We start from the raw sequence: 27,768 nt of genomic DNA on the forward strand, positions 1-27,768 counted from the left end.
AATATATAGTTATATATAAATACAAAATTTTATATAATTATATTAAAATAACATTTTTTTCATTTGTATTGCGATTCAATCTGATTTAATATAGTTGGACCGAAATTTCTCCGGTTCAAATTGGTTCAACCTCTCACTCAGTTAATACTATAAAGAAAGCGGTTTTCAAGTTCGATCAGTGGTCAAACCGACCAGACCATCCAGTTTAGTCCAGTTATCACAACATTACACCTAACTGATCGAATTTTATAAAACAATATAAAAATATTAGTAGTTTCTATTTTTATCACTTCTCTTTTTAATTAAATAGTATGTTTAAATTGGATGGAGACACAGGATAAAATAAGAATAGAAACATGTTTTTCTGATTCCATTACTCTGCTAACGTCACTACTCACGTGTATTATTACTCAACCGGGTCACCGACACCATACACTAGTTGTCTTATAAGTTTTAAGCGTGTCGATAATAATAAATAAATATACCATAATAGTATGAAAGTACAACATTGGTGTGATTTTATTTAATTTTTTAATATTCAACTAACGGTCCCACAGGCGTTAATGTAGATGTAAATAAGATCACCTGAAAAAAGTATGAGTTTGAATTTTGCTATACCAATAATGGTTCGTAACTCGTATGGTATACGATAGTTAACTTCATTTATTAAGATATTAATTCGATATGATATCTTTAATGATAAATTATTTTAGAAGAAATGATTAACTTTGGAAATTTCTACATCTTAAAAGATATTAATCTTCTTTATTGGTAATCGGTAGGAAAATAGTTAGCGCATTAAAATAATTTCTACTATGTTTCAGATAACAAATTATAGGGAAAATTAAATAATTAATGAAGGGGAAAAGGAATACGTGATAAGGAAATATTGCAGGTAGAATGTGTTCCAACTTCAGGAATTGAATGAGTTTTATTAACAAATTTTGAAATATGCAATAGGATATAGCTTAAATTACAACAACAAAAACAACCAGACGATGGTCTAGTAATATAAAATCTTATTAAATTCATATGATGATCAAAAGATCAAATGTTTGATTCCTGAAAGCAATACTAGTTGAAAGAGACAGTCGATCATGCTTCTAAAAGGATTAATTCCTTATTTAAATCTGTTTTGTACATAAGTTTGTGCACTTTTTTATACTAACAAATAATATGTGACCAAATACAGATAGATTATCAGTTGTCTGGTAAAATTTATTTCTCCCATGGTTCATTCTTTTTTCTGTTGCTGAATATTTGCCCTCTGATTTATCTGTAGTTCTGTATTGTGGGGAAATGGAATTAGGAATTTGAATAATGAATAATGAGTTGTGTATTTATTGCCGTTGGCAAGTGCTTCAAAAAAAAGGGTGAATTTTCAATCCCAATGCTAAAGATCAAACTTAATTCCACTCATCAAACAACTGTTTTATACTAGATTAAAATCTGTTTAATATCAATATAAATTTTCTTACACTATCAATATATGATTACCATTGATTTCTATTATTTTGTTTGTGAGTAGATTGTGGTTGACATATGAATGGTGAATGATTTACTGATAATGTAAAAAACATTTTTAGTATTGATATTGTGTACACAATACTCGGGTATTAAAACATCTATTTCACCTGGTTCATATGGAGTTATGAGAGTTAGAATCCTCTTCATTAATGGAAAGTACACCAAAAAGCAAAAAAAAATATAATCTTCAATGACGCATTTGTCGTTCTAATTACAATGAAATGACAGTATTATCATTAAAAACAAAAGAAAACATGTATTTGTCTCTCCATTAATGAAGAGAAACCTTGTTGGAGTTATGGACACCACATCTTTCAATTTCATTATAAAATTGACTTGATATTTTTAAGTTAGAAATATATCTATGATGTAGTCCTGTTTTAAGAACTCAATAGAAAATTATTGTCTTCAACCAAAGGATTAATAAAGTAGAATAACGAAAGAATGAAATAAAATAAAAAAACAGTGCCAGAAAAATGCACTTTAAAGTTTAAAGCAATGCAAAGAGACACAGTAAAATAGAGTAAATCTAGCAATGTAATGGAATATTATGAAAATGCCGAAAAAAGATTCGCCAAACAGGTCTACGATTTGATGTCACGCTCTTTACCAGGAGCATATGCCCACTGCCATCTCCCTCTTTTGGGGCTTTCTCCTTTGACTATTTACATTAAGGGTGAGAATAGATCGAGTTCCGCGAACTAAAGTTTTTATTTATTATTATGAATATAAAATTTAACATTAAAATGTTTTATGTAAATATATCATTATAATATATATATTATAATATATATATATATATATAAGGTAAGGTTTTATTTCTTAATTCACTTTTTAATTAAATATTGCATTTAGATTCTATATTTTATTTTTTTATAATTATATATTAAATATTTTATATAAAATTTAGTTATTACAATATAATATATTTAATATGTGTATAAATTTTATTATTCATGTAATTATTATTTTATATTTATATTGATTTTTTAAAAATTTATAAATATATTATTTAAATTTAAAAATTTGTTGGGTACCCCGCTTACGCGCACAGGTACTCGTAAATAGTGTAGGTATGAGTATGAGAAATCACGACTTTTGCCGGTTCCACCATGTTGTCATCCATATTTTCATCAAAGAGATGTCATACTTTATGTACTTAATTGAGTATACACATATAAACATGATGGATGAATGACCATATGATGACTCGAGTCAAGTTATTTTTATCCCTTACTTGGCCTAAATATTGAATTGATCTAATTTTTGAACTCAAACTCGACCATAAACTCGATGAAGCCCAACTATATTCGGACTCAATCATAATCAAGTCAAATTGGATAAGCAGGTAGGATCAGGTCATGCTCATACATTGTCCCACAGCATGTTTCATAATGATAACAATTAAGAATAATACATGATATTATATAGAGAAAAATATGTATGCACTTACACTTTTACTGTATCATTCATTTTTAATTATCATTGACTCTTTGATAAAAATAATATAAATGAGTAATAGATAATGTATCAACTGTGTATAAAATCTTTATATTGTTAGCGCATAGATATTACACTTATATATATACAGTTGATGTAAAACCTTTTATACTATTATATATTATTCACTATTTATATTTAAAATAGGATTAACATAATTTCTCACTCTCTTTCATATTTTTCTTTCAAAATTCAATCCAATTCAACTACTATGGAGTCAAATAAGACAAATATGCAAAATCTCATAGTTATTATTACGAGTGAATGTGTAACCATATTTATTATACCAATAAATGCGTAGTATAGTAAGTGCAATAACTCCAAAAGGTAACTCCATAATTTAGTGACAATAATAAGATTCATTACCATTTCCGTCAATATATTGTGCTTTATAAGGTATTTGACTTAATTTTGTTTATTATTTTCACAAAAGAAATTTGTTTTTCCATTTATTTACAAAGTAATTTTTAAATTATTTGGGAAGGGATTAACTTATTTCCTTGCATGTGCTTTTCTATAAGTCAATAGTTCAATGAAAAATATTTTGATTTACCTATTTAGGGAGGATAAGATGGTATCTTCTCAAAGAAGAAAATATGTAATTTTTAAATAGATGAACCTAATCATACAAAAAAAGACCTTTCTACACAGAAAAGTTTACCATTTTCTCCTCCCAAACAAAATCATAATCATGTGAGATAAGCCAAAATTAATGGATAAACAAATATGAATGGATTCAGTAATTCAGAGTGATCCAAAAGGTCAAGAATTAATTAGATTTGTGGGAGTGACGACAATTGTTAGAATGAACAGTCAGATACTTCTACAAAAGATTAGTTCCTTATATATAGTATGATAAATATTATTAGTAATATAAAAAAGTCATTAAGTGTGATTTCTCTTATGCCTATCTAATGTTTGGAAAGAAAATATATTTAAATATTAGTATGGATAGATACATTCATGGGATAATAAACCTAGAATATATATTAAATAAATACTTTGTCTATCCGTCACTTTCCCTGGACATTTTAAGCAAAAAGTTGGTAGTGTACAAAAAGTTTTTATAACACTTAACAACAAAAAGAAAAATGTATACAATGAGAGTATAAATTTTATAATGACTCTACTATGATATCATCCATTCATATATAGGATTCTTAAACTAATTTCCTGGAATTAAAAATAACAAAATCCTATAAAGTTTGATGATAAATGATTTCATAGAATATATTATGTGATAGATGATATATCCTTATAATAAATCATTTAAAAAATATTCTCAACCACATACAAAGGTGACACAAGGCAATATTCATTCACGTATTATTTTTGGGTTGAATACTAATAATTATTTTTTGAGTAGCATTTGTCACATTCAGATGATTCAAAGGGTACAAACTTGATTTTTCTTAAGTATTGTATCGGGTTTGAGTATTGTGGATGAAAAAAATACTCATTAACCTCATATATCTGTGGATATTCCTGACTCGGATAAGATTGTCTCGAGTGCGAGATACATGTGCAAAACTAAAAAACATATTTTACACATTAATTTATTAAAAAATGTATCATTTATCTCTTAGGTAAATAGATAAAATTATGACATAATAAAATGATAAGATATAAATACCAAAAGACATTCAAATTAAATTAAGTAAGTTCTGTAATAACACTATGTTCTTTTAAAGATTGATCATAGTTTTAAATTTCAAATAGATTAATATCATATCCATAAAATTGATATAAGAAAAAACAAAAAATAATTAAATAACATTCTTATAGCTAGAAGAGATACCCAATATGCATATATCATGTATTTTAATCTCTAAATGAAAAACATAAAGTATGGAATAAATAATTTTACTTTGATCAATCACATTATTATATTACATTTACACAAGTCCTTTAATTTATTTTCTGTTTCAATTGACTATAAACTGTTTTTCATTCAATTTCTAGCTTACAATCCAATTTTCATAGTGTAATCTAAAAATACAGAATTTATAGATCTTATGTTTATATTGGATGACAATAAAAGTGCTATTTTTAACCAAAAACTAAGAGTTTTTAAAAAAATATCTGATACGATCAACATCAAACAAAATATATATCATGAAACCAAATTAAAAAGGGGGGAATTAATTTAAATCACAAATTAAAATAAATATTGTACTACACAATTATATCTATTTTCTCGAGGATATATTGATTCAATCCTTTAATTTAAGTTTTTGTTGTTGTGAATATTTAATTTCAAGTTTTAATTAAGGAAAACGTTGTAAATCAGTCATTCATCACCTTACTTTGTGTTTTTTAAGAATATTTTAATACTTATTTTCTATATAAATTTAAAAAATTCATATATGTTATTATTTATTTTTATATATAATGAAAATGAAAAATAAAAATACTAAAAGTAAATTACACTTACACTCTATTTGTGAAATTACATAAATTATCATCATTTTTTCTACACCTACTAATTATAATGAAGAGAAATTAATTCCTATTTAGAATTGTCTCTACAATATATCATATTTTGTTTAACTTAATTCTATTCATCACCATTTTTTATATTTAAAAGATCACAATTATTTATCGGAGTTTTTGACTGTCCCTCTCAACAAATATTACTAGTAAAAATCAAATCCTAAATATTTTGGTTATCAAGGGATCTAGTAGAGCCTTACACAAATAAACTAATATATTATTGATGTTATTAATATAATTTACTTGATATTTATAGCTACATTCATTATTCAGAAAGAATTATTTAATTTTCAAAATTGAAACCCAAAATATGAGTTGTTTCCTTTGATGGTATTTATTTATATAGTAAATTTCTCCGATATAAATGCAAAATAATTTATTATACATTAATTATCACAATCCTAAAAGGAATAAACAATTGTATAATTTTATAATATAATAAATAAATATCTAAATACTCGCTAGTATTTTTTTGGTTTCATACAGGTAAACTCACACCAGATGCAATCATGTCCGAGCCGGGAACATCCACAAGTATGTGGGGCTAACTCTCTCAACGAGCATGTATCATTTGAACCAACGCCCGTTGATAATACTCGCTAGTATAATGTGACTGACTCATATCTAAAAATATATTATTATGAGAAATGTGAATAACAAATATAGATAATTAAATTTTATTTAAATGATTAAATTTTGAAGATAAATATATATGACTTTTGATTAAATAATTATTAATTATCTTTTAATCTCTATCTTGCATATATAATTGATTGTTGTATAATTTAAACTTTTTTTCTTACAAATTTTATACCAGAACTATTATAACTTAAGTTAGTTTATATAAATAATATATTATCTTATATATAATAAATATAATATTTTATACAAAAAGAAAAGTGATAGGATCACAATATATGATTTTAAACATAAGATCAAGGTATTTTTTGTCAAAGAAAGTTATTACTACGTTTAGAAATAAGAAAAAAAAAATATAACCTTGTAAATGATTATAACATTGTCCGACCACAATTCCTCCTAACTTTTAAATATAAATAATACAAATGACTGTTGTATGATATATATAATATGTTAATTATATATATTTTAGAAAAATATGTATATAATAACAATGCAATTTTTTTTACGTTATATCATTCACAATTCATATTTAATCATTATTGTTAAATAAGTAGCGGATGATATACTTATTTTATATATTTTTACATTAATAACGCATACATATTAGAGGGAAAAAAACATGTACCTATAAAATTTTTAAACACTATTAGTTCATTATATAATAATCATCTTCAACCATAATTAATTCTTCAATAAAAATAATACAAATGAATAATGAATGTTGTATTAAATGTATATAAATATTTATATTGATAGATGATGCAATGTAAATATTATCAAATTTTATATTTTTATAATGAATAAATATTACAATCTAAAAATATATTGCATTAAGTAAGCTTAAAAAAATATTAAAATGTTTGGCAATGTCAACTTACCTTAGCTAAGTGTATTTCCTTCGTTGAATTCAAGTCAGGAGGGGATGTATATTCATGAATTCGAATTTGATTATTCTGCATAATTTCAAAGAAAAAGTAATTAATCATAATATAAAATATAATAAAATAAAACAAAAGTGAAAGATTTAGGAAAAAAAGAGATAAATAGAAAGGTAATTATTGAGAATTAAATATTTTGTTCGGATTCGAAAGGAATTGGATATATAGTTGATAAAAAGGGTTGAAATCCGGTACTACACTTTCTCTCTCTACATATTTGTTTTGTTTTCACATTTTCTCTCTCAAGGTTCTATCCTCATTGTTCCTTATCTCCCACCTCTGAACTTGTTTCTATTGATTCTTATCATTAATTTTACTTTCGAATCATTACGTTCTCTTTTCTCTCTGTTTCGGAATCTTTTGTTACTGCACGAAACCCTAATTTGTTGCCGCCTACGGTTTCTTGATTCGATCTGTGGGCGAAGAACCTTTCAAATCGGCGTTGTTATTAGCTCTGTTCGGCATTGTGAACGCAGGATCTGGATTTGTGAGTTTGCGTTGATTGATTTGGATACGGTTATTGTTTTTGTTGGTGTTTTGCCCATGCTATTAGGTTGATTTTGATGCCGCCTGAACCGTTGCTTTGGGATCGAAAGGAATTCTTCAAGGAGAGGAAGCACGAGAGGTCTGAATCTTTGGGCTCTGTTTCAAGATGGAGAGATTTTACTCATCACCGCAGAACAACAGGTTAGTTTGGTTTCAATCGTTTTCGTCTTTCGTTTTTGCAACGAAATCTATGATTGTTTGTCATTTTGATTTGATGTATTTTGTTTTAAAGGAATAAAACTCCACTGAACCTCTTTTTTATGATTATTGAAAACGGAATGGATGGATTTTGAGATTTTTAGTATTTGGTTCATCTTTTCTCTGCCCTGTGTTGTTATTGTCAGAAGGAATGTGTACTTTAAGGAAGTGTATTTTCTGGCACTTCCCCCTACCAGAATATATACTTTGTTTGTGTTGATTTTGTTGCTGCTTTCCCGTTTTTACCATTTACATGGGCTCGAGAATATGTATGGTTCATGTTTTGGAGTGAAAAATTTACCTGTCTAGCATTCTGGTTTTGATGCCATTTGTTTAATCAAACAAAAGCAACAAAAAACCTCACTGATTTTTTAGTAGATTTTATTTTTATGGATCTTTTCCACTATGATTATTGCAAAAAGAATTCACAGTTTTTCGAGGGGTTACAGTTTGGTTGATAATTCTTGCATGTTTGGTATGTTTTTTATGGGAATGGAATGTCTACTTTAAAGAAATGTATTTCTTCATAGAATTTACTATGATATTTTTTAAATCCTTTGCCTTTTATATGGTCAAGATAATATATACTTTGCGCTTTTGTTGATTTTCCCTTTTTTGTTTAAACATTTTCTTAAGGTCTTGGTAAGCAGGGCAGTCGGCACCAGTTTTCTGAAGAATTGGGCCATGGGTATGCAGTTTCTCGGTCCAGCGACAAAATGCTGGAGGACAATGTTAGGTCATCATCAGTTTCACGTGGTGATGGAAGATATGTCAGGAACAATAGGGAAAATAGAGGACCCTTTGGCCAGAGAGATTGGAGAGGACATTCATGGGAAGCTACCAACAGCTCTTTGAATATGTCCAGGAGACCACCAGATGTGAAAAATGACCAGAGGTCAGATTGTGACATAATATATTCCTCTCACCCGCATTCTGATTTCCTGAACACTCGGGATCAGCACAACTCAAAAGACCAGCATGATAAGATGGGTGATGTCAATGGGTGTGGAACAGACCCGGGATGTGATAAAGGGAAATCTCTGGGTTCAATTGACTGGAAGCCACTTAAATGGACCAGATCTGGAGGCTTGTCATCACGAGGCTCAGGTTTTCGTCACTGTAGTAGGTCGAGGAGCATGGGAGGGGAAGATTCATATGGAGTGAAGATTGACTTGCAACCCAAAAATGCTCCTGTTAATGAGGATCATTTAGGGGAAGCTGCTGCTTGTGTGACTTCTTCTCCACCATCTGATGATACAACTTCTAGAAAGAAACCTAGGCTAAAATGGGGTGAGGGGCTTGCTAAGTATGAGAAGAAAATAGTTGACGGGCCTGATCTTTGTGAAAACAAAGATATCCATGTCAGTAATATGGAACCCTATAATAATCCTAGTCCCCATGACACAGTAGATAAAAGTCTGAAAATTACAGGATTTTCAGGCTGTGCATCTCCTGCTACTCCTGCTGCCTTCAGTTCCTCCCCAGGTATGTTTCAGGACCTCGGCTGTTTGAAACCTTTTTAAACCTTCAGTTGACAAGTTAGAACAAAATGCCAACTTAACTTGTGAAAGTATTTACTACTTGCAGCGATGTAATATTTTAATTAGCATGGTGGTATGTCCTGCTATAACATGCCATGTAGTGAATAATACTCTGATGTAGGGTGTTTATCTTACTATGCTACATAGGACTGTGCCTGGACTTCTATTTTGGAAAGTAGACAGCTTGGGTACAGGCATGAAATTTTGCTGGAGAATTAAAATACAGAATAACCGCTATTTTGGCTAGTAATTCTTAACTGGATTTATACGTTGCAAGTATTTAGTTATCCCATCTCTTTGTTTCCTTATTGATTTTTTTTCTGAGGAGGATAATTTTTTCAAACCTAATGTATAACGAAAGGGCGGCCAGCCGGCCATGTGCACGAGGCTCCCACCTAGTGGGGTATGGGGAAGGTAGACGTACACTAACTTATCCTTGCAATTGAAGAGGTTGTTTCCCGGATTTGAATCCATGACCTCCAGGTCACAAGGCAAACAACTTCTCTGATGTGCCAAGGCTTACCCTCTAATGTATAATGTTAGTTAAAAGCTTTCTCTTAATAGTTAATACCATCATGATAGCAGTAAAAGTGTAAATTCTGTGTCCTTTTATTTTTTTCCTAACAAGGATAATTTTTCTGAGCCTTATGAATGATGCTAGTTAATATTTTTCCCATAATACTCTCATAATAGTAGTCTCATCTCATTGGAATTGTTTATATATATTACTGCCCCACCCTTATATATTCTTTTTTCCATTTCATGCACTAATAGCACTATTTATTTTCAAAATCTAATTTTCACATTCTAGCAGGTATGGATGATAAATTATTTGGAAAGACTGAAAGTGTGGACAATGATGTCAGCAACTTGACTGTTTCAGCTGTTCCTGGGTTCCAAAATCATCTTCAGAAGTTTTCTTTTAATTTAGAGAAATTGGATATTGACTCCCTGAATAATATGGGAGCTTCAATTACCGAGTTGGTACAATGTGATGATCCAAGTTCTGTGGATTCTGGTCTTATGAGTTCAAGTGCAATGAATAAGTTGCTGATATGGAAAGCTGACATTTCAAAGGTACTGGAAATGACTGAATCTGAAATTGATTCACTTGAAACCGAACTTAAGTCTCTAAAATCCGAATGTGGGGATAGGTGTCCATGTCCAGCAGCAGCATTGGGCTCCCAGCGGGTATGTCGCAATGAAAAACCACGTGAAGAACATTCTGGAGTCTCTGATAAGGTCCTTCTGCCTGAACCCTTAAAAATTATTTCTTCTGATGGCCCCCTTGTGGACGAGAGGCCTCTCTCAACTAATTTACACAGTAGTCATGAAAACGGCAAGGATGAAGATATTGATAGTCCTGGAACAACAACATTTAAATTTGTAGAGCCGCTGCCTTTGACTACAGTTGTTTCTTCATGTGATACTATCAGATGTTCTAACTTCTCTGGGGACTTGGATGTTATGCAGTCTGCAGCCGTGAAAAGCTTAGGTCCCTGTACTACCAGGAAAGGTGCCAGTGTATCTGTTTGTGGTCATGGCAATACATCTTTAGAGACAAAAGATTGTATGAATGCTGGTACCCCTGGTTCCAGCTTGTGTCACAACACTGGGGACAGTTTATATAATATAATTGTTACTTCCAACAAAGAATCTGCAAACAGATCATGTGGGGTATTGGCTAAGTTATTGCCAAAAGAATGCTGTGAGATTGGTAATATGGGAGGTAGCAGTAGTACCTCATTTCCCCATAATGCATCCATCATGGAAAATGTTTTTTATGGGAATGGAATGTCTACTTTAAAGAAATGTATTTCTTCATAGAATTTACTATGATATTTTTTAAATCCTTTGCCTTTTATATGGTCAAGATAATATATACTTTGCGCTTTTGTTGATTTTCCCTTTTTTGTTTAAACATTTTCTTAAGGTCTTGGTAAGCAGGGCAGTCGGCACCAGTTTTCTGAAGAATTGGGCCATGGGTATGCAGTTTCTCGGTCCAGCGACAAAATGCTGGAGGACAATGTTAGGTCATCATCAGTTTCACGTGGTGATGGAAGATATGTCAGGAACAATAGGGAAAATAGAGGACCCTTTGGCCAGAGAGATTGGAGAGGACATTCATGGGAAGCTACCAACAGCTCTTTGAATATGTCCAGGAGACCACCAGATGTGAAAAATGACCAGAGGTCAGATTGTGACATAATATATTCCTCTCACCCGCATTCTGATTTCCTGAACACTCGGGATCAGCACAACTCAAAAGACCAGCATGATAAGATGGGTGATGTCAATGGGTGTGGAACAGACCCGGGATGTGATAAAGGGAAATCTCTGGGTTCAATTGACTGGAAGCCACTTAAATGGACCAGATCTGGAGGCTTGTCATCACGAGGCTCAGGTTTTCGTCACTGTAGTAGGTCGAGGAGCATGGGAGGGGAAGATTCATATGGAGTGAAGATTGACTTGCAACCCAAAAATGCTCCTGTTAATGAGGATCATTTAGGGGAAGCTGCTGCTTGTGTGACTTCTTCTCCACCATCTGATGATACAACTTCTAGAAAGAAACCTAGGCTAAAATGGGGTGAGGGGCTTGCTAAGTATGAGAAGAAAATAGTTGACGGGCCTGATCTTTGTGAAAACAAAGATATCCATGTCAGTAATATGGAACCCTATAATAATCCTAGTCCCCATGACACAGTAGATAAAAGTCTGAAAATTACAGGATTTTCAGGCTGTGCATCTCCTGCTACTCCTGCTGCCTTCAGTTCCTCCCCAGGTATGTTTCAGGACCTCGGCTGTTTGAAACCTTTTTAAACCTTCAGTTGACAAGTTAGAACAAAATGCCAACTTAACTTGTGAAAGTATTTACTACTTGCAGCGATGTAATATTTTAATTAGCATGGTGGTATGTCCTGCTATAACATGCCATGTAGTGAATAATACTCTGATGTAGGGTGTTTATCTTACTATGCTACATAGGACTGTGCCTGGACTTCTATTTTGGAAAGTAGACAGCTTGGGTACAGGCATGAAATTTTGCTGGAGAATTAAAATACAGAATAACCGCTATTTTGGCTAGTAATTCTTAACTGGATTTATACGTTGCAAGTATTTAGTTATCCCATCTCTTTGTTTCCTTATTGATTTTTTTTCTGAGGAGGATAATTTTTTCAAACCTAATGTATAACGAAAGGGCGGCCAGCCGGCCATGTGCACGAGGCTCCCACCTAGTGGGGTATGGGGAAGGTAGACGTACACTAACTTATCCTTGCAATTGAAGAGGTTGTTTCCCGGATTTGAATCCATGACCTCCAGGTCACAAGGCAAACAACTTCTCTGATGTGCCAAGGCTTACCCTCTAATGTATAATGTTAGTTAAAAGCTTTCTCTTAATAGTTAATACCATCATGATAGCAGTAAAAGTGTAAATTCTGTGTCCTTTTATTTTTTTCCTAACAAGGATAATTTTTCTGAGCCTTATGAATGATGCTAGTTAATATTTTTCCCATAATACTCTCATAATAGTAGTCTCATCTCATTGGAATTGTTTATATATATTACTGCCCCACCCTTATATATTCTTTTTTCCATTTCATGCACTAATAGCACTATTTATTTTCAAAATCTAATTTTCACATTCTAGCAGGTATGGATGATAAATTATTTGGAAAGACTGAAAGTGTGGACAATGATGTCAGCAACTTGACTGTTTCAGCTGTTCCTGGGTTCCAAAATCATCTTCAGAAGTTTTCTTTTAATTTAGAGAAATTGGATATTGACTCCCTGAATAATATGGGAGCTTCAATTACCGAGTTGGTACAATGTGATGATCCAAGTTCTGTGGATTCTGGTCTTATGAGTTCAAGTGCAATGAATAAGTTGCTGATATGGAAAGCTGACATTTCAAAGGTACTGGAAATGACTGAATCTGAAATTGATTCACTTGAAACCGAACTTAAGTCTCTAAAATCCGAATGTGGGGATAGGTGTCCATGTCCAGCAGCAGCATTGGGCTCCCAGCGGGTATGTCGCAATGAAAAACCACGTGAAGAACATTCTGGAGTCTCTGATAAGGTCCTTCTGCCTGAACCCTTAAAAATTATTTCTTCTGATGGCCCCCTTGTGGACGAGAGGCCTCTCTCAACTAATTTACACAGTAGTCATGAAAACGGCAAGGATGAAGATATTGATAGTCCTGGAACAACAACATTTAAATTTGTAGAGCCGCTGCCTTTGACTACAGTTGTTTCTTCATGTGATACTATCAGATGTTCTAACTTCTCTGGGGACTTGGATGTTATGCAGTCTGCAGCCGTGAAAAGCTTAGGTCCCTGTACTACCAGGAAAGGTGCCAGTGTATCTGTTTGTGGTCATGGCAATACATCTTTAGAGACAAAAGATTGTATGAATGCTGGTACCCCTGGTTCCAGCTTGTGTCACAACACTGGGGACAGTTTATATAATATAATTGTTACTTCCAACAAAGAATCTGCAAACAGATCATGTGGGGTATTGGCTAAGTTATTGCCAAAAGAATGCTGTGAGATTGGTAATATGGGAGGTAGCAGTAGTACCTCATTTCCCCATAATGCATCCATCATGGAAAAGTTTGTGGAGAAAAAGCGGTTTGCAAGATTTAAGGAGAGAGTCATCACACTTAAGTTCAAAGCATTGCATCACTTGTGGAAAGAAGATATGCAGTTACTGTCCATAAGAAAATGCCGCCCAAAATCTCACAAGAGACATGAACTTAGTGTGCGATATACCTGTAATGGTATTCAGAAGAATCGGTTGTCCATTCATTCACGTTTTCCATATCCTGGTATGATTACGTTTATCATTTCTTGCGCTAAACATGTACCAGTTATTTCTCTCTCTCTCTCTCTCTACATAATTAGGCGGTTTCGGAGATTTAATGATGCCTCTCTAATGTTTAGCATACGGGTTCTTTCACATTAGTTTAGTAAATATGCTTGCCAAAGGTAATACAAAGCTGTTGTGTTTGATTTCTATATATTTAAATTTGCTTGATTTTTGAGGAATGAACCCACATGCATTTTACCAAGCAAACTTACTTTGTTGCTAGTAATCAATCTAATCATGCATCAATATCATTCTCAGTGAATTCAAGGAACTGATTTATAATTTAGGATACATTTTGTTTGAATTGGGGTTGAATGTAGATATGAACCATATGATGCTTAAGTACTTGGTTTAAATGCATCCCTGGCTAGTTTAATTGTTGTTTTGTTAAGAAACTTATTAGATAGGTGGAAATTTGGCATGCTTGTGTAGCATTAGTTGTTCATTATTTGACTTGGGCTTGCATGATATATGCTTAGATGTGAATCCAGTTCCAGACCGTGTTATATGTAAATGTGCTACTTCGCTTGTGTTTTGTCATGTTATGCAGTACATGCTTATTTGCTTCATCATGTTCTCAACTGTTTATTTTTATTTGCATAAAGGCTGATAGCTGTAAGTTTTATAGTGTCAATGACAATAGTTGTCAGGGATCTAAACTGGCATGATAAGAATTGAAATAGGTTGAGAAGTTCAATGATGAAAGTAATGTTTGTTTTGCTGAATTATTTGAATTTATCAATGTAAAAGGTTATAATTATCAATGACTCCGATCTTCCTTTTCAGTTTATCGTTTTATAACCATGTCACCTAAATTTCAGCATTAATTTATCATTTTGCTGTCACATAACTTATCTCCAATGCTGAATGGTTTTCTGTGATGCATTGATGTTTTATGTTGGCACATAACGGTATATTTTCTACTTGCTTATTTTGTTCCTAATGTATTTGGCCTGTTTGCTCTGATGAATAATTAAGCTCCCTTTTTGTTTTCCTCTTCACTGTCTGCAACAGGAAATCATCCAAGCTTGGTTCCAACTTCTAAGATGATTAATTATACAAGCAAACTGCTTTCAAAACCTCAAGGTGAAGTTCAAAGAAACACCCTGAAAATGCCAGCGTTAATTTTGGATGAGAAGGATAAGATGTTTTCTAAGTTCATATCCAGCAATGGGCTTGTTGAAGATCCTTTGGCTATTGAGAAGGAAAGGACCATGATCAATCCTTGGACAGCAGAAGAGAGAGAGATTTTCTTGGAGAAATATGCTGTGTTTGGAAAAGATTTTCGGAAAATTGCTTCTTTCCTTGATCACAAGACAACTGCTGACTGTGTTGAATTCTACTACAAAAATCATAACTCTGACTGTTTTGAAAAACTTCAGAAGAAAGATGGCAGTAAGCTAGGGAAGTCATTTTTAGCTAAAACTGATATGATGGCATCAGGCAGAAAATGGAATCATGAAGTGAATGCTGCTTCACTCAATATCTTGAGTGCCGCTTCAGTGGTGGCGGATGGCATTTCTGGTAATAAAAGAATGCACGCAGGAAGTCTTCTTTTGCGGGGTTATGGTAATGTAAATGCATCAACGGATGATGATAGCATCACAGGCAGATCTGGCAATTGTGATATTCTTGAGGATGAAAGAGAGACTGTTGCAGCTGATGTATTGGCTGGCATATGTGGTTCTATTTCATATGAGGCTAGCATAACAAGTTCAGCTGATCGTGTTGAAGGTAGTAAGGATAAGAAGTTTCTGAAAGTGAAACCTTCATGTGAACAACCCTTGATGGCTGATGTTACTCAGAATGATGATGAGACTTGTTCAGATGAGAGCTGTGGTGAAATGGATCCTACCGAGTGGACAGATGAAGAAAAGGCTGGCTTTCTTCAGGCTGTATCATCTTTTGGTAAGGATTTCACAAAGATATCATGGAGTGTAGGAACAAGGTCTCAAGAGCAGTGCAAAGTTTTTTTCAGCAAGGCTCGAAAATGCCTTGGATTGGAGCTCATGCGTTCTGTACCTGAAAATATGGGATCCCCAATGAATGATAATGTAAATGATGGTGGGAGTGACACAGATGATGAATGTGTTGTAGAGACAGGCTCGGCAGTTGGCACTGATAAATCGGGCACGAAAACATATGAGGACTTTCCTTCTTTTGTCATGAACACACACCATGATGAATCCCCTGCTGTGGAAGCTAGGAAGTTGTCAACTGAATTGAACAAATCAAAGGAAATTAATGGGACAGAAGCAGATCATGAGGATGTAAATGTGGTTTCTGATGCTTGTGCAAGTAAGACTGAACATATAGTGAGCTCTGGTGGTAGTGATGTTGTGTTGTCCAGTTCTGATAAGTCTGGTTCCGTTAGCGGAAAGGAAGTTATGATTATGTCAGATAGCACTGAAGCTAGAAAAGATAAAGCAGATAAAGGCGGAGGTGCAACTACAGAGTTGATTTCTGCTTTGGAGATAGTTGAACCGTGCAAATCTAATTCTGTTGCTGAGCATAGACAGGTTTCTGATGTTTTTTCTGGGGGTCTTGGAAATGAACCGGGGAGGCAGACTTCACCCCAATGTTTTGATGATAGAAACAATAAACATGAGGTTGATACAGGTGTTGTAGCTAAATTGAAAAGAGTCCGTGGTTCAAGTACACCAGTAAATGCTTCACTCTCATCTGTGGGCAATTCCTGCTCAGTATTGAGTTTTGATACTGAAAATACACATGTTTCCCTCGGAAGGCCTTGTATCTCAGCATTTTCTTTTGAGAATCATCATGCAACTGCAAATTCTCCGTTGCAAAATACTGCTGCCACTAATGTTAAATGTGAGGAAACAGCTGTCCAAGATCGACGGTCCTCCACTTGTGATTTTCAGGGAAGTAGAAATATGCGTTGTCACATTTCTATTAGCAATGGTGACCATCAGCTTCCTATTCCTGGAAATCATGTTGAGGCTGGTAGCATCATCCAGGGCTATCCCTTGCAAGTTTCCATCAACAAAGACGTGAGTGATATGAATAGTAGCAGTTCAGCATGTGAGTTGCCTCTTCTGCCCCAAAAGATTGAACACACAGATGATCAATTCAAAACAAGGTTACAGCATTTGTCAGATTCAGAAAAAATACCCAGAAGTGGTAATGTGAAACTGTTTGGAAAGATACTAACCAATCCTTCATCTACCCAGAATCCTAATTTGATTTCCAAGGCAAGTGAAGAAAATGACACCCATCATCCCAAGTTAAGCAGCAAGTCTTCCAGTCTGAAGTTTTCTGGTCATCACAATGCTGATGAAAATTTGAAAATTTTGAAGTTTGACCGTAATGATTACCTGGACCTTGAAAATGTTCCTGTGAGGAGTTATGGCTATTGGGATGGGAACAGAATACAGACTGGTCTCTCATCATTGCCTGATTCTGCCATCTTGCTAGCAAAGTATCCTGCTGCTTTTGGTAATTATCCTTCATCATCTGCCAAATTGGAGCAACAGTCATTGCCGGTCTTTGCCAGGAATAATGAACGGCATTTGAATGGTGCATCTGCATTTGCAACTAGAGACATCAATGGCAGCAATGCTATGATTGATTATCAGATGTTTAGAAGTAGGGATGGTCCAAAGATGCAGCCATTTGTGGTAGATGTGAAGCACCGCCAAGATCTGTTCTCTGAGTTGCAGAGAAGAAAAGGTTTTGAAGCAATCTCTAGTTTACAACATCAGGGGAGAGGAATGACGGGAATGAACAGCATTGGAAGACCCGGGATTCTTATGGGAGGATCATGCAGTGGTATTTCAGATCCTGTGGCAGCAATCAAAATGCACTATTCCAATTCTGACAAGTATGGTGGTCAATCTGGGAGCATCACAAGAGACCATGAATCATGGGGAGGGAAAGGGGGGGACCTAGGAAGGTAGTAGGTTTGCTCAGCGGTAAATATCTTTTTGCCGCACACTGTATTATAGTTTTTGTTATTATTATAGTTTTTGTTATTATGCTCAAATACAGTGTAGGGCCGATTTAATTAATGGTTCTGAAGCCCGTCTTTTTGGTATTATTTAGGTGCTTGTAATATGGCAGCAGCTCTGTATTTGTTGTATTTGATGAAAATGCAGAAATAATCGCCGAAAAAGTTAGGATGGGTGATTGCCATTTTGGATCTCTTGTTGCGGTCACTTTTCATTCTAACAATTATATGGCTCTGTTTAGAAGCTCAATTGTTTCAAGTTTTGTCCATTCTGTTGGAGGTACTCTAGCCTTCATTATCTATTCCTTTCTTTCCTCTTTTATTAAACATAAATTTGGAATCGATTGTTTTGCATTCTACTTCATTAGTTGAGACTTGAGACTGAAGTGAATTTAGGGTGGGCATGTGAATTTAGTTTTAGGCCAAGGCTTAAAAGAGGCTTTCCTATCAAGTTATTGAGTGAATAGTCTGCCAGCAAACAGAGCATGGCAGAAAATTTGTGGGGTTTCTTTCTTTTCTCGAAAAGGAAATTATTCAGGTTTCCATATACAAACTTCGAGTTACAAATAATATTGTTGGTCTACAAATACTAGTTTCAATTAAGAACATAATTTAACCATTTTGCCTCCTTCGATTCCTCAAAAAATAAATGACAGTAAAATACCATACTTCAAACAGATTCATTCCTACATGTAGCCACAAAAATATCCTAGGTTTGCACATATTCTCTATTTGACAAATTTAATCACTTTGCTATTTTGTATAATCAATACTGAAATGTAGCTAGCACGAGAATGGGTGTTTTTTTCCCAGACTGTTAAGAATCTCCTAGAAAATACCTTGCTCAATTGCTCATATTAGTATCATATCTTCCATTTCTCCAAAGCCAACCAAATGCAACAGCTCAAGCAGTTGTCTGCTGTGTAATACCAATTTCTCCGGCCTCTTTCGCTGTCTGAAGGATGGAGGGAAGGGGTGCAATGATTTCAATTACCTGCAAAAAAATTAAATTTGGAATGTGATATACTTGCATAACACGGAAAGGAAAAAGTATATCTTGTATTGCTCTTTTGGAAATTGGAATTATTGCAGAAGTATTTCAGTATAATATAACATCTAGAAGAACTCTTTCATCGTCTCGATGCCGCATAACCAGTTACCAATTGGTCTGATGAGGACCATGAAACTGATTGGCATAAAGTAAGCCATATGCATTCATTTCAAATAACATAATAAAACCGAAATGGTGCAAGTACAATGTTTTTGTCCGAAATCGCCATGTTAGAACCAGTCGTGAGAAAACAAATTCCACATGATTGACCATAGGATTAGGACCTTTGACCTTGTACCATCTAATAACAATTGATATCTTGTGTTGATATATTGATTCTACTATGTACCTCATTAGTTATTGGATGGGTGAGAGCCAATTGATGTGCGTGCAGATGATACCCGCAATCTCCAGGAACTGGTTTGCTAGGTCTCTGATAACCCCTATACAGCAGTAGCAATGTAGAACTCAAATCAATTTTCAAATCAATGTCATTGTTTTTTTCTTATATTTTTAGTTACAACATAGCCAAATGAAAGGAGTAAAGGGGTAATCCAACTTTGTGTATAGAGAAGAGTTGATGCTCAAATTAACCATCATATTAGAAGAGAATTGCCATGTTATTAAACATACAGAAGAAAATGGTATTCATGGAAGTATCCTTAGAAAATACTGTAATATAAGTACTTACCCATCTTCAGCAAAACTCTCATCCACAAAGTCACAATCTAAGCATTTTGGTTGCCCCCCAACAGCATAAAGAGGATCACCTGCAGAAAAGAAAAATTTAACAGAGAAAAAAATGTACAAAATTAGTGATCACTCATGAAGTTAGGACAAGACTCACAAGAACATAATGCGAGTTCGTTCATAATGCATATTACATGGAAATGGAACTGGGCATGCTTTCAAAGACTGATTCTCTAATCATCTTTAGAAATGAGGACATACAATCCTCTAGATGAGTAGTTGCAACCTATTTTCTGAAGAGACATCGTTATGAGAATGTTTGATTGCAATGAAGCAAAAACCACAGATAACAAGTGAAACTCTAATGAATAATCGTTCCATTCCCCATTAAGTAAAAGGAAGATTTCAAGAATGAAATTAATTTCGTTTAGGTTGACAGGTTGAAGATGTATTTTACTATTTTAACCATAGAATTGGAGTTTGAAGCATTGTCATGTATTAGAGTCATTATTAACAAATTGATGAACTTGTAATTTATCTACATATGTTCATCTCAAAAGAAAATCTCACTTTATTTCTCTTCATATGATGCATGATAAATAGCTAGCATTTAAATATTTACCTAAAAGAGGATGCCCTACGAACGAAAGATGGATGCGGATTTGATGCGGCCGACCAGACTGAATCTGAACCTGTTATACAAGCAAATAACAGGAACTTATGAGTCTGATATTTGCAAACCTTATAGTTTGTTTTGCCCAGGATGCTCGTGTAGACTTTCTATTTTACTTCTGAAGTATTTTAACATATGATACATTGTTATGTCACCTAAGCAAAAACTGAAGCAATGGTGATTTTTAAAAACAACTAACCATGAAGCAGAGATGTGCTATACATTTTTGAATTTCAGGTACTAAAATGATGAATATCTTATTTAGTGTTTTTAATGATAAATGGTCATGCATCAAATTCAACTACCTGGACCAATGTGCTGTTTCTTTGTAAGTCTCTCTCTAGAATGTTCACTACACTGAGCGCTGGTTTTCCTGTCTCAATGAAACCAATATGAATAAGAGAAAAATAAGAACATTAAAGGGGACAGTTAATGATGAAAAAAAGCATCATAACAAAAGCAGAAGATGGAAGCAATAGCAATGATTATTAGAATAAGAGACAACAAAGTCACAACAAAAAAAGTACCTGATTGAGAGGCAACATACAACCCTTTAGCAACACCAGGATATTTTACCACTCCAATTGGTTGATCGATAACCACCTGTAACGCAATCGCGCAAAACAACCTTCAGCTTATACGATGTGTAATACATAAAATTGTTGCCAACTACATTAACTTAGCATGAAAACATTCTAAATAAGCAAAAACTAATAACTTAATAATCCCTTGATATCAAGCATATGATAGAGCTGTAAAGGCTTGAGTGGTATTCAAAGAACAATCAAATGAACCATGCACAATAAAGTAGTCGATACCATTTCGGGAGCCACTCTGAACATGTAGTAAGATTAATATGAAGATAACAAAAAATATATCCGGGCTGTGGGATGCAACGAAAGTCGAAACGCGCTCATAACAATACCTATATATGAAGGTCAGTACATTACCTTATCATTATCAACTATTCCACTCACTAGTGCTCGGTATATCTTTGCAATCTTCCTAGGCTCCTTGCTTGAATCACTGCTACCGTAAATAACAGAATAGGATGAGAATGAAACAAGGTAACCAATCATGAAATTGTAACTTCAGCTTCAAAAGTTTTAAAATGCTTTATTTTCTATGTTTCTGTTTCAGTTCTTCTGCTTAAGAAAAACAAATGACTGCAGCGCAAAAAGTTAAAAATGAAACTAAGAAGATACAACCAACTAGGCAACTAAAAAGATGGTTCTGTCCTAACCTTTTCCCTCCAACCTGAGATGTTCCATCAGCAAAATAAGATGCAAGACAAGTTTTGGCTAGTTTACTCTTCGCACATAATAAAATTCCTGTGATGCAACAACTAATCAATTACATAAGCATAAAAAGTATCATGTGCTAGTTATTTGTAACATTAGAAGGTAATTAAAAGAAAAGATCTAGTCACACTCATATAGCTTCTTTGGCAGTAATAACTACGCAATATCACTACCACTTGTGAATCAATTAACCAATAAACTACTGAGTAGTAAGGGGCTTAAACTTCTCATCTTATAACAAACAAAATTTTACATCTTTTAACAATCAATTTTTTACATATTAAAATAAAACTACTCTCCTCCTGTAGAATTCTAAAACTTGCACCAGTTCATGCATGTGACATTTTCAAAGCAATCTAAGCAACAGATAAAATCTAGCATCTTTACATTTCAACAGAAATATTTAGAATAACCTGAAGTTCCTCTCCCTAGGCGATGCACTGGAACAGGATGAGGCCTTTGGTCTGCTTCAAATGTACCCTGCTTGTTGGCTTGCCATTGAAGCTGTGTTAAAACCGTCCTTTGCTGGAAGAGACCTCCAGGCAGAACTTGCAGACCGGAAGGTTTATTCAAAGCGATCTGAATACGTAATCAGCATCTCAATTAAGAGAACAAATATTGAAGACATTCAAATTGCCTAGTACTTGCAATAATACATTTTGTTAGGAGAAGCCAAATTTGTTGATAACTTAGCCTGAGGGTCCTCTAATTCTAATTTGATTTTTATTACAGTAATATACAAGTACATTGTCAATAAACCTCTTGATTAGCATTCAAAAGCACCACTAACAAAAACAATTTCAAATGGCCAGTTTAACATAATTGACCAAACAAAACTATCACAGAAAATTAGCAGATATATACACGACAATGCGTAAAGCAAGAGTTGTCACTTACAATATCACCATCTTCATACAAGACTTCAATCATGTATGGTGCATCGGGTTCCTTCCACGGAAGCCTGTGATAAACAAGCTTTGAACCAACTCTAACATGAATAAATTAGAAAAAAAACATGAGACAATAGAATAAAACCACTTAGTATATAAAGGAAAACAAAATTGTAAGAAAGAACCTGAGGAGTGTGTTGGGATCAGTAACAACACTTCCATCAACTATTATCTGTAAAAGACACTAACTAATATTACAATCAACCCTTCCATCAATGTATTAAACTATTTCAGATATGTTGAGGATCAAACCTGTTCACTATTTATGCGCTGCAACCAACTGTTAAGAAATCAGTACTATTATGTTATATACCCATTTGTCTAGTTTGATTATAATTTCAATTATGAGCATAGAAAAGTTCGAAAGATTCAATTTTGAAGATAAAAATGTAAGTGGGTACCCTTGTAAAGGAGCTGAACTCTTGTACTTGGTGGAGTAGAACTCAATCAGTGATAACCCTGGAATTTTTACAATGTTAACATTAAGAAGCACACGAAAATCATTTTTACTAGAGAGAGAGAGAGGTGAACCGGAATCGGAGGATCGAACGGTGTCATGGTAGGAGAGGCCGTCGTTAAATTGGGGCCAAGGAACTCCGAAATGGTTAGGGGTTGCCGGCGCCGCCATTGAGAAGCTCCGACAGCAGCGGTGGTTTGTTATAAACGGGCTGATGGGCCGGCCTGTTAAAACAGAAAAGAATAGTTTATATATCAAAAAGTAAAATGAGATTTTTTTTTTTTTTGTATAATCACTCGGCCAACTAATCTCTTTCGGTTTTTTTGGTACATCGGAAATCTCTTTCGATTATGCTCATTTCAAAATTCACATATTTAAAAAAAAAACTAAAATACCATTTATATATATATGACTTCACTAATATATCATTGACTAAAAATATAATTCATTATCGATTCAACTTAAGAATAAAGAGGTTTGTGTTTGTTTGGCTTTGAAGGTCTGGATGAGAGTATAATTATATTTTAAGTTATTTACTAAAATAACTTTCACATAAAATTTAAGTTGAATTAAACAATGAAAGATATTTTTTACCATAATTTTTTGGTGCATACATTCTCTTTGTAAAATAGGAAAGACTTATGTTTAGTAAAATATATATATACAAGATCACTTGTTATGATTTCGTAAAATTATTCACACTAAGAATACATCAAATTTTAACAAATTAAACTAAAGTATAATTGCTTACATCAATAATAGGGCAACATTAAACTCATTGAGTTTAGAGTGAAAAAACAAATAAAGCCATTGGTTTTGACGTATAGAATCTGGAAACTAAATAATAATAAAAAAATAGGCCATGAGTCATTAGTGGCGTGAAATTGGGAGTGTGAAACCTAATGTAGCATTAATACTTACTCTCATAAAAATATAATCATTTATGATTACTTTATGTCTAATCAAAATTGTGAAATGAATGGAAATGCATGAAACAAAACACATAACATGCGTATATTTCTCAACCACCTTACAATTTACATAAAGTCCTTATATTTTATATATTATCTCATTTGCAATGTGCGTAAGGCCTCACCTTCTTACTCACCCACTCAAATGCCACCCAACTTGAAGGAATTAAAGTAACTCATCCACTCATGTAATATTCTCTTAATTTCTTAAACATTTATAAATTCAAACACTAAAGTTTAATTTTTATTACCCACAATTGTTCAGAGGTTGCATTCATACATAATAGAATGAATTAATTTTTTAGTGTAATATCTATACACCAACAATATAAAAATTTATACATAATCAGTATATTATTCGCCATTTATTTGAATTACTTTTTTTTGTTTTGAAGAGTCAATCATAATTGAAAATAAATAGGGATAATACAGTGATAATGTATAAACTCATACACGGTTAGTGTGTACATTTTTTTATCTTAATTTGTTACTGGTAATAGGATACCATTGACAAAAACAAACATATGTATATAACTATATGTTGATCAAATATATTTCAGAAATGATTAATAGTTACGAATTATAAGAAAAAACATAAATCCTTGTGTATTGGCTTATAATTTATTGACTCAATTATGTTTTAAGCACATTTGACATTACCACATGGCATAAAATAAAGAGTAAAGATTGAATCTAAATAAATGAGACATACATTTTCACACTTTTATTTCCTTATTCGCATTCCAAGTCAAAATAAAGCACATAGAATCTGTATCAAATTACAGACAGATAGAGAACTATAGTGCAGAAAACAGATCAATGATCAGCAAAATACATCAGTTGAGGAAGGTGCTGTCAGCTGAAGAGAGACTGCATTCCAATCCGTAGTATCGGCACCGCAGCGCCTCTCTTTTGTTTTCGCTACTTGTACCTGAGCTGAACCGGCATTGGAGTTTCTTGCAGCAAGGGACTTCAGCCTGTACCTCTCTGCTCTTGATCCAATAACTTGGCCTAACACTGATGCTGCAATAGTAAATGCCATAGCTGATTTCGGCATCAACACAGACTTCCTTAGTATTGCTATGAATGGAACAGCTGCATGGACTGCGGCGAACCATGATGGTGAAAATTTCTTGGTATGTTCTCTCCATATCCCCAATGGAACATTAGCTGCCATTCCAAGCATCCCAATCACGAGAACTTTTGTCGGTAGGGCCTGAGGGCGGAGGTTCTTTGCGAATGCAGTGCGTGCCAGAGCAGCCCGTGCTGCAACTATTGCAGGTGGGCATTTGTACTGCATGCCGGAAGGAAGCTGAATGGCTTTTGCAACAAGTGGTACGACATTAATGACTGCCCGATATGACTTTGCAATTGGGCAATTCCCACTTTGCAGCCACTCATCGCCTGCTGCCTCATGCTTTGAACTATCCTGAATATTAATTAAACACACATCAGGGACACCGAAAAGATAATCCAAATGATTGAAAGTTTAATAGTACTCTTCAACTACACCAAAGATTTTTTACCTCCCCCTAAAAAAAAAAAGATTAAATACCTTTGACGAAGAATCTTTCTTTGACGACTTGGATTTTTTTTTCTGGTTGTTCCACTTCTCAGAAAATGCATCAAAACCAAAAGGCCCGCCAAATCCAAACGATGATAGGCTAATGGTTGCCGCTTTTGCAGCCAATGGATTGAATTGGGATTTGGGAGGCTGTACTTTCTCTGAACGCTGGGAAGATCTTCCGGACAGGGGAACAACACCATCACTCCCGTGAAAAATTCTAAATGCTAAATCAAAATTGGGACCATCTTCAAAAATTGGACCTTCAGCCACACGCATCTGTGTAAGAGACAGATATTTTGTAAGTATGGCGATTTCTTTCGAATCTAATAACAGATCAAGTAAATGGTGTGATTGCAGCATTAAATCCCAGCTCCACAAGTTACAGATAATTTTATATATTATTATGAAGGAACAAATATTTGGAGCTCAGTACGACGTGTAATTTGTTTCATGAAATAGAAGCTTTAGTTTACAATAGACATAGTTTTGGCCAAAGTGGGTGCATAGATCTAAAGTAAATGTACGAGCAAGATCATTCTTCAATCTCCATAGACATGTTAGATGACAGGAAAACATATATTGGGGCTAAAGTAAAGGATAAAATGAGAATCATGTCAACTAAAAAGGAAAACTTACGGGCGTTGGAAAAGCCACGGGTGAAGAGAACGAAAAGTTAGTAGGTTCATTGATGTTCCTCAAGAATGGACATCTAAGCAAAGAGTCCTCGTTAACGTCTCTAGTAAAAAAGTCCATTCTTCTGCTTCGAAATTGGAAGACCTGCAAATGGAGGGAAACCATAATAAATAAGAAATGCTTCCTGGAATTATGGACAAGAGAAATAAACTATGGAGGATCCACTGAGTTCAATACTAGGAATCCCGAAAAATGAAACTAATTAAAATCTTCGACTATGGGGTACAAAACGTTTTGTTTTAAAAAAATAGACTAAATTTCTCAAATTCTGCTAGCAATGAAAAATTAAGAGTCAAGAACACAAACCCATGAAGTTGAAACTTAATACTAAACCCTAATAACATGGTATCATGAAGCATTAGAATTTTTTTACTCTTTTTAGTTTTTACATTTTCTGATTTTTCCAGATACATAGGGAAAAAACTCTTGTCAAGACTTGAAACTATTTCCCCATCTCTTATTCATTGAATCAAACACAAAAAGTTAGTCTTGAATGTCAAAGAGTGACACTAGAAATTTGAGCAAGTTGAAAGCATTTCCAAATTCCAGATTGCAATAACTCGGTTTACAACAATATAGGTTCAGTAATCTCAGATCCTTTCCATCCCCATAGGTCAAATTTCAAGGCCCAATTCCATTGAATTATCTGGATTAAATTTTTTCATCACATGAAAACAACCCATTTAAATTTGTTACAAACATTAAGGAAAAAAACATCAAATATTACTCATTCCCAATACATTAAATTTCATATTAAACTCATAGCAGATGAAAAAATCGAAACTTTTGAACAGTAGTACCTCAATGTAAAAAGATGAACAAAATCAAATGATTATGAGAAAAAGAGCCAAACCACCCAAATTAATTGATGATCAACAGAGAATGAATAAACAGAAGAGAAGCATAGAAAATGGAGGAAAAGGAAGGAATATATGGAAAAAGTGAAGATAGGTTTACCTTTGAGAAAGAAAGAAGGAATGAAAATGTGGGGTAGGTGAGAGAAATTGTAACAACTACACAACACCGAGGAAGAACAAGAAGAAAGAAACAGAACAAAGAACAACGTGGTTCCCTTCTCTCTCTTCTGCTCAAATTAATAATGATTTTAATTAAATTATCAGAGTCATTACATTATTTATTTTAAGAAGGAAGAAAATAAAATTGGAAAGTCAAATGTCAATAATGGCTGTGGAA

The 27,768-nt window shown here is 33.6% G+C and overlaps 3 protein-coding genes across 5 annotated transcripts; 1 reads left to right on the plus strand and 2 right to left on the minus strand.

Annotated features, from left to right (window-relative positions):
- On the plus strand, positions 7,330-18,480 carry LOC109346696. The gene is made up of 5 exons (XM_019586399.1): positions 7,330-7,787; positions 8,481-9,329; positions 10,200-11,114; positions 13,953-14,213; positions 15,269-18,480. Exons 1-5 carry the CDS (start codon positions 7,664-7,666, stop codon positions 18,169-18,171), a joined length of 5,052 nt encoding a protein of 1,683 aa, XP_019441944.1. The 5' UTR covers positions 7,330-7,663; the 3' UTR covers positions 18,172-18,480.
- Positions 18,708-23,605, minus strand: LOC109346700 (RNA pseudouridine synthase 5). 2 transcript variants are annotated; one of them, XM_019586410.1, is made up of 14 exons: positions 23,418-23,605; positions 23,288-23,345; positions 23,139-23,166; positions 23,012-23,058; positions 22,834-22,924; positions 22,350-22,515; positions 21,879-21,966; positions 21,586-21,664; positions 21,163-21,238; positions 20,941-21,008; positions 20,585-20,654; positions 19,964-20,042; positions 19,622-19,715; positions 18,708-19,215 (listed from the first exon to the last, which is right to left on the minus strand). In XM_019586410.1, exons 1-14 carry the CDS (start codon positions 23,512-23,514, stop codon positions 19,126-19,128), a joined length of 1,131 nt encoding a protein of 376 aa, XP_019441955.1. In that variant the 5' UTR covers positions 23,515-23,605; the 3' UTR covers positions 18,708-19,125. The 2 variants fall into 2 exon arrangements, with proteins under 2 accessions (XP_019441955.1, XP_019441956.1); XM_019586411.1 differs by having other exon boundaries at positions 21,586-21,661; positions 23,418-23,603.
- LOC109346702 lies at positions 25,013-27,654 on the minus strand. 2 transcript variants are annotated; one of them, XM_019586412.1, is made up of 4 exons: positions 27,532-27,654; positions 26,518-26,658; positions 25,870-26,157; positions 25,013-25,743 (listed from the first exon to the last, which is right to left on the minus strand). In XM_019586412.1, the coding sequence occupies exons 2-4, from the start codon at positions 26,632-26,634 to the stop codon at positions 25,138-25,140; spliced, it is 1,011 nt and encodes a 336-aa protein (XP_019441957.1). In that variant the 5' UTR covers positions 26,635-26,658; positions 27,532-27,654; the 3' UTR covers positions 25,013-25,137. The 2 variants fall into 2 exon arrangements, with proteins under 2 accessions (XP_019441957.1, XP_019441958.1); XM_019586413.1 differs by lacking the exon at positions 27,532-27,654 and adding an exon at positions 27,375-27,395.

This window comes from Lupinus angustifolius, chromosome LG04, assembly GCF_001865875.1.
Source record: "Lupinus angustifolius cultivar Tanjil chromosome LG04, LupAngTanjil_v1.0, whole genome shotgun sequence".
Lineage (NCBI taxonomy): Eukaryota > Viridiplantae > Streptophyta > Magnoliopsida > Fabales > Fabaceae > Lupinus > Lupinus angustifolius.

Coding starts and splice junctions, on each gene's coding strand:
- LOC109346702 (XM_019586412.1), bottom strand. CDS start 26,634: ATGGACTTTTTTACTAGAGACGTTAACGAGGACTCTTTGCTTAGATGT. Junction 26,158..26,517: donor CCGTGGCTTTTCCAACGCCC/GTAAGTTTTCCT, acceptor TCTCTTACACAG/ATGCGTGTGGCTGAAGGTCC. Junction 25,744..25,869: donor AGAAAGATTCTTCGTCAAAG/GTATTTAATCTT, acceptor ATTAATATTCAG/GATAGTTCAAAGCATGAGGC.
- LOC109346700 (XM_019586410.1), bottom strand. CDS start 23,514: ATGGCGGCGCCGGCAACCCCTAACCATTTCGGAGTTCCTTGGCCCCAA. Junction 21,967..22,349: donor CCTAGGGAGAGGAACTTCAG/GTTATTCTAAAT, acceptor GTTGCATCACAG/GAATTTTATTATGTGCGAAG. Junction 19,216..19,621: donor CCCATCCAATAACTAATGAG/GTACATAGTAGA, acceptor ATTTTTTTGCAG/GTAATTGAAATCATTGCACC.
- LOC109346696 (XM_019586399.1), top strand. CDS start 7,664: ATGCCGCCTGAACCGTTGCTTTGGGATCGAAAGGAATTCTTCAAGGAG. Junction 9,330..10,199: donor TGCCTTCAGTTCCTCCCCAG/GTATGTTTCAGG, acceptor ACATTCTAGCAG/GTATGGATGATAAATTATTT. Junction 11,115..13,952: donor TGAGATTGGTAATATGGGAG/GTAGCAGTAGTA, acceptor GTAATATGGGAG/GTAGCAGTAGTACCTCATTT.